Source organism: Protobothrops mucrosquamatus, unplaced genomic scaffold (assembly GCF_001527695.2).
Source record: "Protobothrops mucrosquamatus isolate PMUCROS unplaced genomic scaffold, P.Mucros_1.0 scaffold2928, whole genome shotgun sequence".
NCBI lineage: Eukaryota > Metazoa > Chordata > Lepidosauria > Squamata > Viperidae > Protobothrops > Protobothrops mucrosquamatus.
The window spans coordinates 63,642-80,944 of record NW_015388953.1 but is presented as its reverse complement, the minus strand read 5'-3'; the positions used below and the strand labels follow the sequence as shown (position 1 = coordinate 80,944).

At 42.5% G+C, this 17,303-nt stretch overlaps 1 protein-coding gene across 1 annotated transcript in view; it reads left to right on the top strand.

Annotated features, from left to right (window-relative positions):
• The window catches only part of ANKRD13D (ankyrin repeat domain 13D), a 21,059-nt gene extending 4,791 nt beyond the window's left edge, over positions 1–16,268 (top strand). The window contains exons 6-14 of the mRNA XM_015826006.1: positions 1,259–1,325; positions 1,426–1,507; positions 4,011–4,072; positions 4,289–4,419; positions 4,607–4,764; positions 5,217–5,375; positions 6,734–6,897; positions 9,685–9,764; positions 15,216–16,268. Of these exons, the coding sequence (XP_015681492.1) occupies positions 1,259–1,325; positions 1,426–1,507; positions 4,011–4,072; positions 4,289–4,419; positions 4,607–4,764; positions 5,217–5,375; positions 6,734–6,897; positions 9,685–9,764; positions 15,216–15,492 (1,180 nt within the window). The 3' untranslated portion in view covers positions 15,493–16,268. The remainder of the gene's footprint in view (positions 1–1,258; positions 1,326–1,425; positions 1,508–4,010; positions 4,073–4,288; positions 4,420–4,606; positions 4,765–5,216; positions 5,376–6,733; positions 6,898–9,684; positions 9,765–15,215) is intronic.
• Positions 16,269–17,303: the final 1,035 nt, after the last annotated feature.

The window sequence follows — 17,303 nt, the reverse complement described above, 5'->3', positions numbered from 1 at the left end:
GGAGCATTCACCACTTCTGGAGGCAGGTTGTTCCACTGGTTAATTGTTCTAACTGTCAGGAAGTTTCTCCTTAGTTCTAGGTTGCTTCTCTCCTTGATTAGTTTCCACCCGTTGCTTCTTGTCCTGCCTTCAGGCGCTTTGGAGAATAGCTTGACTCCCTCTTCTTTGTGGCAGCCCCTGAGATATTGGAACACTGCTACAATGTCCCCCCTCATCCTTCTCTTCATTAAATTAGACATACCCAATTCCAGCAGCCGTTCCTTATATGCTTTAGCCTCCAGTCCCCTAATCATCTTTGTTGCTCTTCTCTGTACTCTTTCTAGAGTCTCAGCATCTTTTTTATACCTTTTTTGCACCTCTGAATCTTCATTGGCCAGCTGTAAGGCATCCTTGCTGAACTCTCAACATGTTTTCTAATCTGGCCTTTCGGGTTCTGTCTCCTCCCCAGCAGCTTCCATGCATCCATCCTGGCTGGATTGGGAAGGGGGAAGAAAAGGGTGGAAGAGAAAGCCAAGGTCACTTGCAATTTCCTTGTACTGCGCAGCCACTGTTCAGGGTGTGAGACAATGGTCACTTTGAGAAAAGTGGGCAGAGCTGAGATGCAGCAGCAACGATGTCTCAGCAATTCTGGAAAACTTGGCCAGGAGGAGAGCAGTACATTCCCGTATGCGAAGGAAGGCAGCGAGCCATCCCTATCCAAATTTCATGAAAAAGAATGCCCACGAAGAAGCTCGTCCTGGTAGCATAGATCCTCCAGAAACAGGAAGAGAAATGCAGTTCAAATAAAGGTTTTGTATAACCTCAGACCCCTTGAAGAAAACTAACAATCCAGCTGTGCTAGGTTTATACCAAAAGGCAGAGCAGGAACATGGTCTGACAGGGCTCTGGCTTTGGGTGCACAATTAAGGTGATTTGTACCCAGAGTCAGAACCCCAGATGTTTGCACATGAGTTCTGACAGTGATCCAGCTTTTGATGTGCAAGTCTGGGCTTGCACACAAACAGCTGGAGTACTAACAAATGCACTTTTGCTCTCCTAACAAAGCTGACTCCGGTTCGCCCAGATAAAGCAGGGGGTCTGTTTGACGATGGGAGCCCTATGAGAACATAGAATGACAATTTTATTCCTTGTGAGATCACACAAATTTATTTATCATTTCAGCACCACAGAGTTTAGAATTTAGACTGAAATAGGAACCCATTCTATGTGCAAATTTGGGCCATTGTCATATTTGACTCAGGAGTATCTTTCTGTTCAGGAACAAATCTGGCATCTGGGGCTGGCGCTCGGAGAAAATGGAGGTAATCAGTGGTTACGAAGCCAAGGTACAATTCTCTACCTTCTTTGCATAATTATCCAATATAAATGTCAAGATTTAGCTTATCATCTGTATTTGTAATTAGCAAAAACCTCGTGCTTCCCCAGGTTTACAGTGCCAGCAATGTGGAGCTTATTACCAAAACACGTACTGAGCACCTGTCTGACCAGGACAAAACACGCAACAAAGGTATAGCACACATGAACTATTTTCAGTTTTGGACCTATGTTGACTTAACCAATCTATTATGCTGTAAATAATTTGTCCTCATGGTAGTTCCAGTTGGTCATTCTCTTTTTGTAGTAGTTATTCTTTGATCTCTGTTGTTTTGTCCTCAGCAGATTCGACATGGAATATTTATATTTCATTTACTTACTTATTATGTGTATATTTTTCTTTACATCCCAGAAACTGAATAAAGCACTGTTATGGCCTGTGTTATATCTCTCCATCCCTGTGAGAGAGATTGAACTGAGAGATAGTAAATAACCTGATGAACTTTATGTCTCAATTACTTGTGATAAATAGTTTATAAAAGGGGTGAGGATGGAGGGGAAAACTAGAAAAGAGAATAGGAAAAAAGATTTCTGAATTACAAGATTATAGGCACTGGTCTTTGTGGCTTTAGAAGAATGAAAAGCCTACTTGAAAACCTAAATGTAGCATCTTTTAAAACAAAGTATAAATGATTATACCAGTAAGAAGAGATGAGTACATTGCACACTCTACACTTCATCATTCTTTGCTATGCTCAGGAAAAATACCAACCAGCTCTGAAGAAAGTATACGATATATATTCATGGATAAGCTGAGAACGTTAGGTTCCAAAATATACCCCAAAATTAGATCTGGCTTCTCTGCAGACCAGAGCTCAGAATTTTTAAAGACTGTCACAGCCTTTAAATCACATGGTTTTATAAAAGATGACATAACAGTTTGCAGTTTCCTGTCTGCCATTGCAGTTAAAAATTGGAGGAGCGGCTTATCTGCGGGTGGCACATTTTTCATGGTATTTTGGTTGAAATTTCTAGGATTGACTTACCTGCAGTTAGGTTTATCCACAATTATGTATGGTATTTACTTTCCTGCACTCACCTGTCCTACTCCTTATCTTAGCAGTCCTTGCAACCAGGTTCTTATTACTGTAAAATAAATGAGCAAAGACATTTAACTTCTGGGAGGAAAGGTAAGATAGATAAGCAAATAGTCTTGCCCACTACTAGGAGTGGGCAGTATGGGACACGTTCTTTTGACATTTTATAAGATACTGGTTGCTGTAAAGAAAGAGTATAGTTAGGAAGGCCAGGCAAATATTGAACTATTGCCATGCACCCTACTTGGGGCTGCCCCAAACAGCACTCGGAAGCTACAAATGGTCCTGAACAAGTAGTGGGAGGAGACAGTGTTGGGCATGCTTTGAAATGCCCAAGTGATAACTATTGTGTCATGAGCTGTATTGATTACTGATCACCTGAAAAGCCTTTTATGGTATAGATCCATATTTAGATAAGACCACTTATCTCCCATTGTTTTACCCATTTGGTAAGATCTGGTAGAGTTGGTGTACTTCAGGAATTCTTGATCAAGCAATGCCATCTGGCAGAGGCATGCCTTCTCTATTGCAACATCTACTTTCTGGAATTATACCTCCCTAGTGGTTTGTTTACCTCCTTCTCTGATGTCATTCCATAAGTTGTTAAAAACCTGAGTATTCTTCTAGGCCTTGTTTGAAAAGTCCTGGGTGATTGGTTGTTACTTAATCTATCCAGATGCTTGAGTTCTTCTTTACTGCTTTCTTATTTTAAGTGTAAACAGCTAAGAATCATTTTTTGGGTCTATTGGGAAGCTTCTAAATTTATTAAATAGCTTTAAAAAAACAACCAGGTGAGCAGTGAACATTTGCTCTTATATCCTGTACTGTAGTAATAGGGGTTATATTAAAAAAAGAAGGGCAAATTACAATCAGATACATTACTGGGACTCACATAAGCATTTTGTGACATGATGCTTTTCCCATGACACTTCTGCAGCAATGAAGAAAAGACACCAAGTTTCAATGTATTTATGCAATTATTATTATTATTTTGAATTATGTTTATATCTCTCATCTCTTTTTTCAATAGGGAAATACAAATTAAAGGCAAATAGTTGTTCCACATAATGGAATAGTTTTAAGATTTGCATAAGGGGACAACTTAGCTGGAGACCAGGCAGGCCAATTGGTTTTGTTTCTTTCCACAGGGGTCTGCTGTTGCTAAGGGTCTAAAGAAAGGGTGGCCGGGAGCCAGGCTAATATTTGGAGGTTGGACGAGCCTCGTTTCACATTTCATTTGCAGTCCCATGTAACTCTTGCACCGTAATGTTAAAAAGTATTCACCCTAAGGGAGATGGTGCTCATTTTAGTAGAAATAAAAGAGACATTTTCTGTAGTATTTTGTCCTCTCTTCAAGGGCTGCTGCTACTGCTAAATGTTTTTTCCGCAAATGTTTAGTTCATCAGGATGTTTATTTTAATATCAAAAGCACAGTTCTATGCTGCGCGCCACCTTGAATGCTGTAGCAAACAGATAAGACAGAAATGTTTTAAAGAAACAATATAAACATCTGATACAAATAGGCAACTGTAGCTGAAGTGCTTCTTTGAGAAGAAACATAGGACTTACTCTTTTGGATGTCCTTTCCTCACTATGCAGGCTCCAAGACTCCATTCCAGTCCTTCCTAGGAATCGCCCAGCAGCATGCCGCCCAGAATGGGGTATGTAGCAAGGTCAGATTCTTTCCCTGCACAAGGAAAAGGGCACTAGCTGGGGCATCGGCATGAGGAACTAAAGGGGAAGGAGGGCAGCAACAAGAGACTCATGCTGGACCAGTGTGGTGGGACTGGTGGGGAGTGAGACTTGGTATTTATATGGCATTTACAATTATTGCTAGAATCCTTTACTTAGAATAGATCCTGCTTCCCATTTTTCAGGCCCCTGTGCTGCAGTCAGCCAGTCCCACAAACCCAACATCTATTACCCCTGAGGAATACTTTGACCCCAACTTCAACTTGGAATCCCGTAATATTGGCCGCCCTGTTGAGATGTCCAACAAAGTTCAGAGGTAAGTGCAGGTGGGGAAGATAGTGCAGCACTGATACAATGGGAGGCTCAGGACACGAAGGCTAGCACTGATGCTTTTTGGGTTTGAAAATGAAAACCCACAAGGGTGAGCACGAGGGCTAGTTTTTTGGTGTGCTAAGGTGGAGGAAAGGGAAGTTCTAGAAGCTGATTTGTTTCTTATTTGCTAGGTTCAAGGCCACTCTGTGGCTCTGTGAGGACCATCCCCTCTCCCTGGTGGAGCAGGTGACACCTATCATTGATCTGATGGCGATCAGCAATGCTCATTTTGCCAAGTTACGTGATTTCATCACCCTCAAGTTACCTCCTGGCTTCCCAGTTAAAATTGGTGAGAGAGATGCAAAACAAACTGGCTGAAAATGGGAGTGGCAAGTGATGGTGCTAACCATTGTAATGTGGAACTAGTAGACAAAATGTGGCAGGGAGAGCAGGTAGCAACAGGAGTAAGGCAGGAATGATGTATGGCAGACTTGGATGTAACAGTAGATCAGTGGTTGCTGATATTTATGTACTGAGGTACTGAGAAACAGAAAATGGAGGGCACTATTGCATACCTGATCTATAGAAGCATTTAGTTAATCATTGTAAGAGTAGATTGCTGCCTACTCTAGATGGTTTTTAGGTCCAGTCCAGGTTCAGGACTTTTTTATATCATTATATTCTTATTAATAATGTTTTGATGGGTTCTGTATGAAAACAGCAAGAGACCTGAAAATAAATAGTTCCCATCCTTTCATTCTTTTCTTTCCCTTTTCTGTAAGTTTTCCCTGTCATTTTCAGAGATCCCTCTCTTCCATGTGCTCAATGCTCGGATCACTTTCAGTAATTTGTGTGGCAGTGATGAGCCACTAAGCTCAGTGCGGATCTGTACTCCTACCCAGTCTCCTGTCAGCAGCGAGGAACCAAGTGCTGGAGCAGAGGCAGCCAGCAATACTAAAGGTAAGATCAAAGGCCAAAGATAGGCACAGCTCTATCAAAATTATGCCTAGTGCTTCTATGGCTTCAGTGAAGTAAACTTTGGTAAAACTGGATAAAGAGAAAGAGGAAAGAAGCTTTTGGAGCTGGAAGAAGTAGGTCCAACAGTCCATACTGAGTTATTTGAAGAAGTAATAGTTAGAGGAAAGGATAAAACAGGCTGTGCTATCTGCATCCCTTAAACAGCAAATGGGTCCTAGGCCCTGCTTCTATAACTCCCATATCGCCTCAGAAATTATGCCAATATTTTTCATCAAACGAAAGGGTGAACATTCCTCTCAATTTCCAAACAAATTTTATTTGTCTACAATACAACTTAAACCCCAAAGGAACCTCCCAAAAATCTATTCCTTGCCCACTTGTGTGGTAACATGGTGCCACCATTGCTTCCCAAAACTATCAAAAAATATATTTATCATGGAATAGCTATAGAAAGGTTGCTTGCCCTGGAAAAGACTAGTTAAAAGAATGACACTTAAGACTGGGTTGTTTTTGTCCATCATCCACTTACTTACTCTAGCAGAGTATTCCTAGCAGAGATTAATACTGGCCCTAACAGCAGCAACTGGAATCATGAATTCTCACTTGATTTTCTCTCTTTCACCTCAGAAAATTCTATCTAGAAGGATTCTGCACAGAATTTGTCCAAACTTTTCACAGTCTGTGCAATGTGAAACTCTACTTGCCTACCCAGGACTGATGCATGGAGCTTGTGAAACAATTTCTGGTTTTTGCTTTCATTTTAGATTTTGCTGTTGTTATTACTCTGGCATAGATCACACTAATTTAGTCTTGCATTTTCCCTATCCATTGTTTTGAGAAATTTGAGTTCTGCCAGCTTTTTGCCAACCTGTTATATCTTGGTTCACCTGGGAAGATTTAGTGTATTTGCTTTAATTCTTGAGAGTATGTGGTTTGGTCAAACAAGAACTTTATTGTAATTATAGGGAAGTAAGCAGAGATTAGATGTTTGGTTGATTAATTAACACAGGACATAGTTAAGCCCGTTCAAACTGAATGATATTTGAGCACAATTTTAGACAACGTCCACACAACATAGACAACTTAATGGTGGATATTGTACTACTATAGAGTCACAGTGACTCTATATTAATATGTCTTTCATTCCAGGCAGTAAACAGACAGAGCCATTGTACTTAATTCTATTTGTAGGTCTTCCAATGGCTTCTAACTGATGATGGTCAAAACAGATATGCTGTCTAGATATGCCTTATGTGGCATAGCTGTTGCTATTGCTATTGCTGTTGCTATTTTCCCAGTCTCTGTTGTAATTATTGTCATGTTATTCTCTTTGCCCCTAGTGTACCCTTTCCCCTGTGAGGTGGATCCATCTGTATTTGAGGTGCCCCAAGGCTACACAATGCTGGGTGCGGGCCGTACAGAGCCCATGAGGGATGAGGACGATGACCTACTCCAATTTGCCATTCAACAGAGTCTCCTGGATGCTGGCACAGAGACAGATCAGGTGATTGGGAGGGCAGCAACTGGACTGTGGTGGGAAAGGCTTGTATTCATTTAGCAGAAAACCTGGTTCTTCAAAACAGGCTCTGTGGTCTAAGAAGGTTGTGTGGTACAAGCAGTGGTGGGTTTCAAATAATTTAACAACCGGTTCTCTGCCTCGCCTTCCCTCCACCTTGGTCGGGGTGGGCTGCTTGGGGGGTCGGCTGGGATGGGGGCAGGAGATCCCAGCGGGTGAGGGGTGGGAGCTCCTGGTTACGGAATTGCTGGAGATCCCAGCTGGGGAGGGCAGGAGGGTACGGTTGGGGGGGGGTGGGAGGGTTGGGACGCCTCCACCAGGGAAAGCCGCGCCCCCACTGGCCGAACCTGTCATCCACATCGCAGTCAGGTAGGATTGCATAGAAGGGGTGCCAGGCAGGGGGCTGGAGGGGGAGCTGCCAGCAGGGGGGGCAATCAGAGCAGCCGCCATCTCCCTTCCTCAGCGCAGCCCCATCGGCGCGGGTGGAGACAGCCCCGGGACAGCCAGAAGTGGGCCCTCACCCAGCCTGGGCCCATCCGCTCGGCAGCTCTGATGGGGGCAGCAGCTGCTGCTTTGAGCCCCTCAACCAGCCAGCCACACAGGCAAGCAGGAGGCAGCGGCAGTGATCACTGCATCACCAGGCCTGATCGGCAGCAGCTCTAAAAGCAAAGTTGTGCCGTCCATCCTCGTGCTGGTGGGGGTGGGGGGAGGCGGGCTCTGCCGCGCACCCACCCCTTGCTGCTTCCGCTCCACATCATCCCGTGGCCCCTCGCCACCGCCATCCCAGTAGATGCTGCACTGTGGAAGGGAGACAGCATGCTGCTGGCAAGGCCTGGTGATGCATTGATCGCCACTGCCGCCTCCTCCTTCCCAGCCCCATACGTTGCCCAGGCATCGCAGCGCACCATCTGCTGGCCACGCAGAGAAGCAGGAGGAGGAGGTGGCAGCGATCCCTGCATTGCCAGACCCAGCCGGCAGCATGCCATTTCCCTTCCGCAGCACAGCATCTGCTGAAACTCCACCAGCCACTGCCCCCACCAGCACAAGGATGGGCGGCATAGCTTCGCTTCCAGAGCTGCTGCCAGCCAGGCCAGGCGATGCAGGGATTGCCGCCACCTCCTTCTCTTCATGGCCGGCAGGGCAAGAGGCTCAAAGCAGCAGCTGCAGCAGCAGCCCCCATCAGAGCTGCCGAGCAGACAGGGCCCGTGCTGGACGAGGGCTCCCTTCCGGCCGTCCCAGGGCTGTCTCCACCCACGCCGATAGGGCTCTGTGGCTGGTTCGCCATGATGCAGGGCAGCGCCTCTTATGATTTGATTACAAGTGGTACTTTCCTTGACCACATGGTTTCCCTGAAAGCTATCAGTTCTAACACCGGACACAGGCAGTTGGAGAAAAAATAATCACAGGCAGTTGGAGAAAAAAATAATAAGTCGCCATTTGATACCTGCCTTCTTCCTATGGAACCAAAGTTAGAGGGTGGGTGGCTAAAGAGAGGGATAGTCAGGGTTCTGCCTGCTTTATTACAGGACAGGCTATTAATAGGCAGTGTGCTCCATTTCGTTAAAAAGCCCTATTTAATATTTTTTTTTAATGAAATAGAGCGGGCTGCCTGTTAATAGCCTGCCGTGTAATAAAGCAGGCAGAACCGCAACCATCTCTCTCTTCAACCAGCCACCTGCTAACTCGTCAAAGTCCCACGTGGCTGGATACATCCTAGCACGGCTGGTTTCCCTCCCCCCCCCGTGCCAGCCTCACATGCTCTCCTTTTCCCAGGCATGACTCACTTCAGTACCTCCTCAGCTGTTGGCCGGCTGGCCAGCCAGCTCAAAGGCAGCTTCTCTGAACTGCTGGCGGCAGGCCAAGGCAGGGGCTGCTTTTTGTCTTCTCCTCCGGACAGCTTCGGCAGATCCCCCCTCACCTGCCCACCCATCCTTTCACTCCCCTTCCAAGCCCTCTTCACAGCTCTGCCCACACAGCCCCTGAAGCGGCAGTTAGAGTGCCAGAGCTGGAAAGCATTTCTCTGCCGCCATGGAGTTGGAAATCTTGCCCTACTCACCACCGCCCAGATGCCCTCGCTTCCCAAACCATTTCTTTTCTAACCTTCTTTCCAGCTCCTCCGTCACTTCCTCTGCTGCCATGTGCAGTCCCAGAAACAAAAGTTTGTGGGACTAAAAAATAAAAAGTTCAATCAATCAAATCCAACTTATCGTGAAAAAAAAAATCTCGCAAAGTTGGAATTGATTGAACTTTTTTTTTTAGTCCCATAAACTTCTTTTGTTTGTGGGACTACTCACGGCAGCGGAGGAAGTGACGGAGGACTGCGTCGGAGCTGGAAAGAAGGTGTCGCATGGGTCCGATCGGGGGCGGGAAGGGGTGGTGTTTCTGCCACACGTCAACCGGTTCTCCGAACTCAAAAGAAATTAGCTACCGGTCCGAACCGGCTGAATCCCACCACTGGGTACAAGACAAAAGTAGGAGGACAACATAGCAAATAAAATCCTAGGTGTTGTCACTTACTGGAGATCATTCTTTGTTGACAACTTTATATATAGCTTTGGGGGCTTAAATTTAGTCTTATTGGTGCTTTTCATCCTTATTAGGGATCAGGGATGGGGGACCGAAAACTAAACAGATCTCAGACTACTCAACAAGTCACAGGATCAATTAGTTAATTAATTAATTACCTCACAAGTTTCCAATTGTTATCTACTACTGGGTGATACCTGTTGAATCTCTTTTTTTATTTTTACTTCTTCATTCCATATGTTTTATTAGGTTACCATCTGGGAAGCTCTGACCAACACACGACCAGCATCCAATCCACCAACCTATGATGAGGAACTACAATTGGAACGGTGAGTGTTTGTGTAAAATACACACCATCCATTCACATACATATCTAGCCTATCCTGCCAGACTGTTTCTTTTTTATTGTGATGGAAGCAGTGGCTGCTACTAGAAGAACAGGAGTTGGTGGTGAGAAAGTGCCAGAAACTGCACAAATTAAGACAGTTGCATGTTACCCTCCTAGTTTAAGTTCTCCACCTTTGCTGCATAATTATATAGTTTAAAGCAAAAAAAATTTGCATATATTTATTTAGTTTCTTTTTCAAGTTATGGGAAGGGACAAGAACTATGCAGGGCATGGAAACTTCTTTCCCAGCTATTTGAGATTTTGTTAATCAGCTCATTTCTGGTTTCTGGGATGCCACTAGCACAACTATGTAATTTGGTTTGGTTTTAAGAGAAATCTAATATTGACAGTAGAACTGTGACTGTTTTTTTCTTAAATGATAATTTGTACCCTAAATAATTTCATATATTTGCTTACAGATAAAATTCTTAGGCCTGAAATAAGAATCATACTTTCTTTTTAATTATTACACATATTTTAGGAGTGAGTCTTAAAAATACATTTAGTCTGTAAATGGAAGAAAAAGGCATGCTATCTTTGCCATGGTCAAGCTATATTAAAAAAAAAACACTTTAAAAAGACTCCTTCTTGAAAAATACCTGCTTCTAGCTGCTTTCTAGGAATATATTTTAATTTATTAGAAAGTTTTAACATTGATTACTCAGTGTCTATCCTTTTCAGTGCAGCAGTTGCTGACAATAGAACATTTTTTTCTGTGCCCAATACAGCCTGAATTCATGACATATGAATAAACACTATATTTTAAATTAGAAAATGTTATATTACAATCATGTGTATAACCAAATTCTTATAGCCTCTTGAAAAGTTTTTCTTTTTCTTTTTTAAGAAACTGCTGTAGATGGGTTGACATTTAGATCCGAGAAACAGCAAAGGTTGCTTCATTCTTTTACTATATAAGTGGTTCCCCATCAAGCTAAATTTCCAACATTTAGGTTACATTTAACCTGGCATCACAGGCTTGAAATTTTGTAGATAGAGAAGCAATTGAAAAACGGCAATGGAAAGAGAATAAATGCTGTTAGGAAAAAGAGATAAGAAACATTGCTATTTTAAGTCACTGTTTCATTTTTCTTTGAAAAAAAAAACTTTTAAAAATTTTGTATTTTTAACGCAAGATACCCTCAGCTTTTTGAAATCTTCAATATTTATATCATTTTGAAACATATTTCTGGCTTCTATGGTTATAAACCACAGATTACACAGTAATAATTGGGTTCACATAAAATCACAACTTAAGCCAACTTGCAATGAGATGGGCAGCAAACAAATTTAATAAATAATATAATATATTGGAATGTGTGAATCTAATCATTATTTTAGTTAGTATTTTATTTCTGTTTCTGGCAGATTTAAACGAGGTATGTCTGTTGTTTGTTGAGAATGAAATCTTCTACTGTATCTTTTTTGTGGTTAGTATAGAAATATTCTACAGGAGAACAGCTTGCTTTTTCCCTGGAACACTTCTTAAAATTCTGTTTATGTACTGCAGAACTGATCATGGTCTTAGAAGCTGTTCCTTTTATTTAATCCTTAAAAATGTGTCTCATTTTATTGAAAGCAAATACAGTAAGAGGTGACAGTGGGGGCCTGTTGTAGTTACCAACAAAGGTAACTCCATTGACTGAATGTCCACTTCTGATTTTTCTGATTTGCATTGTTTTTAATTTGTTGAATTTGTGGCTCATTTACCATATTCAGAATCCATGTGGATAAGCTAAGAATTTCATGTGCTAAAATACACCCACAAAATTGTGCTTGCTTATTCATGAGTACTGCAGGTTTCCCCATGCATGTTCTTAACTAAGCTAATGAAGTAAATTATAGCAATAATAAAATACATTAAAATATCATCAAAATTATATGAATTTTAAGAATATGCACATTCTTAAAGTAAGGTAAAAGGTTTCCCTCCAACTATAGAGCACAGTGCTCATCTCCATTTTTTTGGCCCAGGGACCCAGCCTTGTCCGAAGACGATTTCTTGGTCACGTGGCCAGCATGGCTATACGCCAAAGGCACACAGAAATGCTGTTACCTTCCCACTGAAACAGCACCTATTAATCTACTCGCATTTGCATGCTTTCGAACTGCTTGGTGGGCAGGAACTGGGGCAACAACGGGAGCTCACCCCGTTGCGTGGCGCTCAGGTCTCGAACCTGGTCTGTCAGCACCCCAGCTGATAAGTTCAGCCTCTTTAACAACTGAGCCATTGCGCCATCTATTCTTAAAGTAGCTGAAGCAAATTATAAAAAGATTAATAAAATACATTACAACCTAATCAAAGCTTATAAAACACAAATATTCCCCCCAAAAAATAACAAATATAAACAGCAAGTGCTTGTTATAGGTCACTGATTAACTTTTGAATAAGTTTTGGTTTTGTGTAGTGTTTAGCTTAATTTACAAATGACACAATTACGATTTGTTCAGTAAATCGTAACTTAAACCGTGCTTTAATGCACTGCATAGCCCACTCGTTAAGCTAAGAGATCTTAAATTTACCGTTTTTCAGCAAGCCAATTTAAAAGAATCTAGTATGAAATCACTGACTTGCAAATTCATCAGCAGATTTGACACAGTGAGTTTAAATGCAAAACAGATGGTTTGTTAATGAGAAGGTATTAATTTGCATTAGTCCTGTTGCTTTGCTAGTTCATCATTTTACTTGTGGGGGGGGAAAATGCATATCCACCCTGGATGTGTCCAGTATTCATTTTGCAGCAGTTTCTGCACAGCAGTGTCACAAGCCTATTGTTGTCTTCCAAATTGTTTGAGTTTAAATGCACTTAATAGGAAATGGTAGGCTTTCTCTACCATTATTGCATGCCGTTCAGTGACCTCTAAATGACTGATGAAAGTTTATGGCAAAGAAAAAGCTATCACCTTTTTGCCATTCCTTCCTGGAATTATTCTGGGAATTACTTCAGCAGCAAACTACTGCAGCTTAAGAAAGTAGACATGAACACTCCCAAAGGCATCCAGGAGTGCTTTGGAAAAATGCAGTAAATAGCAATTTAGGCAAGGCCAAGAGCTGTGAATCTTACAGTTTTGCAGCAACCCCATGAAAAGCTATAGAAAGAAATAGACACGGTTTATTTGATGATTTAAATGCTCCACTTTATCTCATCCAGAAAAAAAGAAACAGATACATCTACTTTTATATGCCTAGAGATAGTATTTAGCCTGTTTCGAATCAAATTATTCAATTTGCAATTGCCCCTATAGTTCAGACTGTTGTGGAAGGCCTATGTGGTTTCCATTGTATATTTATGGAAGTTCCCCAACCTAGGGGAGTAAAACGTAAGTATTTTATGTATTACACAAGGCAGGGCTTCACAAACTGCCATTCATTCCAAATAATGCCTGCCCAGCTGCAGAATAGACCCAGGTTCTGGCATATACTGTGTCAGTGATTAAAAACTTCAGTGGCTTCCAATTTATTTCTGAACATAAAGCAAAGATCCGTAAAGCTTTTGTGCCTCTCCTAGTATGGGCATGCCCATGGATTAAAGCCATTTTCTGGTTGCTATACCATCCAAAATAAGGTGGGTAGCACCTGGGGGAAAGCCTTGTTGGTAATGATGGTGCCATCAGCTCAGTGCCTTCTCCCTGGAAGATTTACCTATTGAATTAGTTTGTGTCTTTTCAAGGCCAGAGAATTTTTAATTTCCTCAGAATGTTTATTTTTTGTTGCGCTATATTATCTCTATTTTTATCAGTTGCTCCTTTCTGGTGTTGCACAAAAATTCTGTGCGAGAACAGTTCCACTAATTTGGAGTAGCCTGTGCTTGAACTGAAACTTCCAGGTTTCAGGCGTTTTGATCCACGCGTGGAAGCAAATAGTATATTTTATAAAAAGCCTTTGTACAAAATTGTTAATGCTCACAAGTTGTTCTACAAGTCCCACTTCTTTTGCTCCTATATAGGTAGTCCTTGACTAATGAGCACAGTTGAGCCCAAAATTTCTGTTGCTAAGGGAGACAGTTAAGTGAATTTTGCTCCATTTTACGACCTGTCTTGCCACAGTTGTTAAGTGAATAGCTACAGTTGTTAAGTTACTAATACATTTGTTAAGTAAATCTGGCTTCCCCATTGACTTTGCTTGTCAGAAAGTTGCAAAAGGTGATCACGACCCCAGGACACTGCAACTGTCATAACTAAGAGTCAGTTGCCAAGCATCTGAATTTTGATTGCCTGATCATGGGGATGGTGCAATGGTCGTAAGTGTAAAAAACAGTCACGAGTCACTTTTTTCAATGCTGTTGTAACTTTGAATGGTCACTAAATGGACTGTTGTAAGTTGAGGACTATCTGTACGGTATTTCCAGTCTGCTGTCTTTCACTTAAGATAAAGAATTCTGAAAAATGTAACTGCAGCATATTTGCAAACCAAGATATTTGAGAAAGCAGCTGCAGTCTCAACATTAGCATCTGAATAGATGGTAGGTACAGATAAGCAAATGCAGACAGATAATAAACTTCTTCCCAGTCCACAGCCGTCTCTCTGGATATCCAGATGTTGCTATGACTGTTTAAGTTACACCTATTCTGTGATAAACAGAACCAATTCAGTGTGACATGTCCCATTAACTGTTGTGTTTTAAGTGCTTGATTAAATGAATCACATTCTGATTTGGAAGTAGTGGGACAAGAGCCTTGTGTAATGGGAGGTAATAAAGAGTATCTGTCCTCAGGCAGTGACCCATAGTGCGAACACGAGTTTATTACAAGGACAAAAGTGTTGCTCCATCATTACCTAGGAAATGTAGGAAATTCAGAAGGTTATTGTCAGCATAGAGCAGTGGTTCTCAACCTTTTTAATGCCGCAACCCCCAACCGGTCGTAAGTCGAGGACTTTCCCTGCCCGGGAGCGCCGCGCATGCGTAGTTCCGCCCCCTGCACTGGCCAAGGCGTAGCTGGCAAGCGGCAGAGACGGAGCAGGCCGACCACCAGCTGGCCCAGCTCAAGGGAGGTAAGGCACCCGCCGGAAAAGGGGAAAAAATGGCGGACAGCCTTGCTTGGCGACCCCCGTGAAATGGTTGATCGACCCCAAATGGGGTCACAACCCATAGGTTGAGAACCGCTGGCATAGAGAGTATATTATCAGTGCAAACAGCTTGAACCAAAAGCTGACCCACTGCTCTGTTTGTACTGGCAGCCAGAGGCTCTTTTGTAATTGTTGTATGAGCAAGGAGAAACTCTAGATTGGGCCAGACAATCAGAATGCTAACACGAGAATATGGGCAAATATATGTTTGAAGGCCTTTAAGTAAGGGGGGGGGGGTGGCTGAAGTTCACCTGTTGAACAAGCAGAAGAGTAACTGATCTCTCTCTCTCTCTTTCTTGCAACAAATTCCCTCTTCCTTCTCAGGGCCATCCAAGAAAGCATGTTCCTTCAGTCAGGGCCAGGCCTAGGCCCTGTGGAGTCCGGAGGTGGCAATGAGGTGCCTGCTCCTGAGGGCAACCCAGCACTCAGCACCAATGGAAGCGGTTCCTCAGCCTTGCCTCCACCTTACCCCAGCTTTGATGAGCAGCTGCGTTTGGCCATGGAGCTGTCATCCAGGGAGCAGGAAGAACGGGAGCGCCAACGCCGTGAAGAGGATGAGGAGCTGCAACGCATCCTCCAGCTCTCTCTGACAGAGAAGTAGCATCCCAGCCTGCTAGCAAGGGGTCCCTCAGCCTTGCTCAAGCCTCACACCCACCCAGCCTAATTCTCCTTGCTGCCACTGTATTTTGGGTTGGGTTGGGTTTCCATGCTTTGCCCCCCTTTTCCTGTTGGGGTCAGGCTGGAGATGAGAAGACAGAACCTTCTGCATTTCCTGTGGTTCACCTGGTTCCGTCCTTTAATATTATTTCTTGTAATTTTTTTAAACCGCTTTATCCTTCATGGAGGAATTGTTTTCTACAGCACAGAGAAGGAGAGTAAGACAAAAGGAGCAGCAACTGATAGGAAAGAATGGAAAATAATGAAAGAAGATGTTTCTCTTTTTCAGATGAGCTTGTAGGTTTTTCTGAGGTTGCTAGAAGTGTGCTGTTGCAGCTTCTGTCTTTGCATGGGTTTTGGCCTCTTGGGGATTCGGGCAACGGAGGGGGTGGGAACCAGGAGCTCAATGCATTGATATTTGCAGTAAGACTGAAATCAGGCTGCAGCTTGATGAATAATATTCATTCCTGTCTTTTTTTCCCCCCCTTCCTCATCATGAGCTGCTGCTCTCCCCTCCTCCCGTGTTTAATTTATTTTATTTATATCTTTGAAGATATATACTAGAAAGGGAACGGAGGTGTGTGCTTTTTTAAAATCTGAACCCAGTGGGTCTAAAGGGAAGAGCTGGGTCCACTCTTGAGCAGTTTTCTCCTGCTGTCTGGGGACCAGGCACAGGGAGCTCTGGGCAGCAGGAATACTAAATAAAAAACATGAAACCAGCATCTGCTTTTGGTAGCGTTCTTCAGTTTCAACTATCTTGAACACAGTTTGTGTGGCTCTCATACAAAGCCAAAGTGAGGCTCCATTCTTGGTACTTGTGATCATATTTAAATTACTGAACAAGCTGATTTGTTTACTCAAAAAAAACCGTTTGTAGTTTGAATGATCATGCTGTGGTAGCGTGTCTTAAGAAGGAATTAGTGGATTGTTCACAAAGAATTAAGGTCTGTGCAACATTTCTAGCAAGCCAAAAGCTAGATTCCGTATGTTTGATAACCTTTCATTTTTATGAGCTGTCAAACAATGGGAAATGATCCTATTTCCTATAGAATCAAAACTTGCAGTCAATAATATATTTGATTATTTTAATTTATTATATGAAATGCTTAGCATATGTGCCTTCTTAGTTTCCCATCTTCCTTTTACTTACAAGGCTATGGTGATAGTAGAAGCAATAAATAGCAGAATTTCCAGATCAAGGATTAGCAACACACCACTGAGATTGAGAGGAGTTTTATTAAACTCCTCCCCCCCCCCCAAAAAAATGCATTTTCTTCCATTTAAGTAGTCACTTATCTTGGGGCGTTGCTTTTCAGGACACACCTCAGTTTATTACATTTACTTTAGCCATGCTGTTTATTGAGCAGCTTCCTTGCATTTTTCTTTCCCTGTCCCCTTAATTCAGACTACCACAATTGTACTCTGCCTTCATTGAAGGACAGTAGGCACATTTAGGGAGCAATAGGTTGAAGGCTGCCCTAGAATATGGTTCATATTTGAATTAAACATTTCTTTGCCTTAATTCCCCGTGTTTTCTCTCTCTTAAACCCCTGTAATTCTTTTGTCAGGTTCCTCTTTTTCTGGATATTTGCTCACTCTGCATTTTTCTTTTTTGCTTCCTTGCTCTTGTCTTGATCTGCTTTTGTATTTCTTGAAGCCTTTCCCCTATCTTCTTGGCTGGCATATATGATTTATTGACTCACAGAATTTGAAGTTTGTTCAAATTACTTTGTTCTGTGAATAATTGGAATTCTG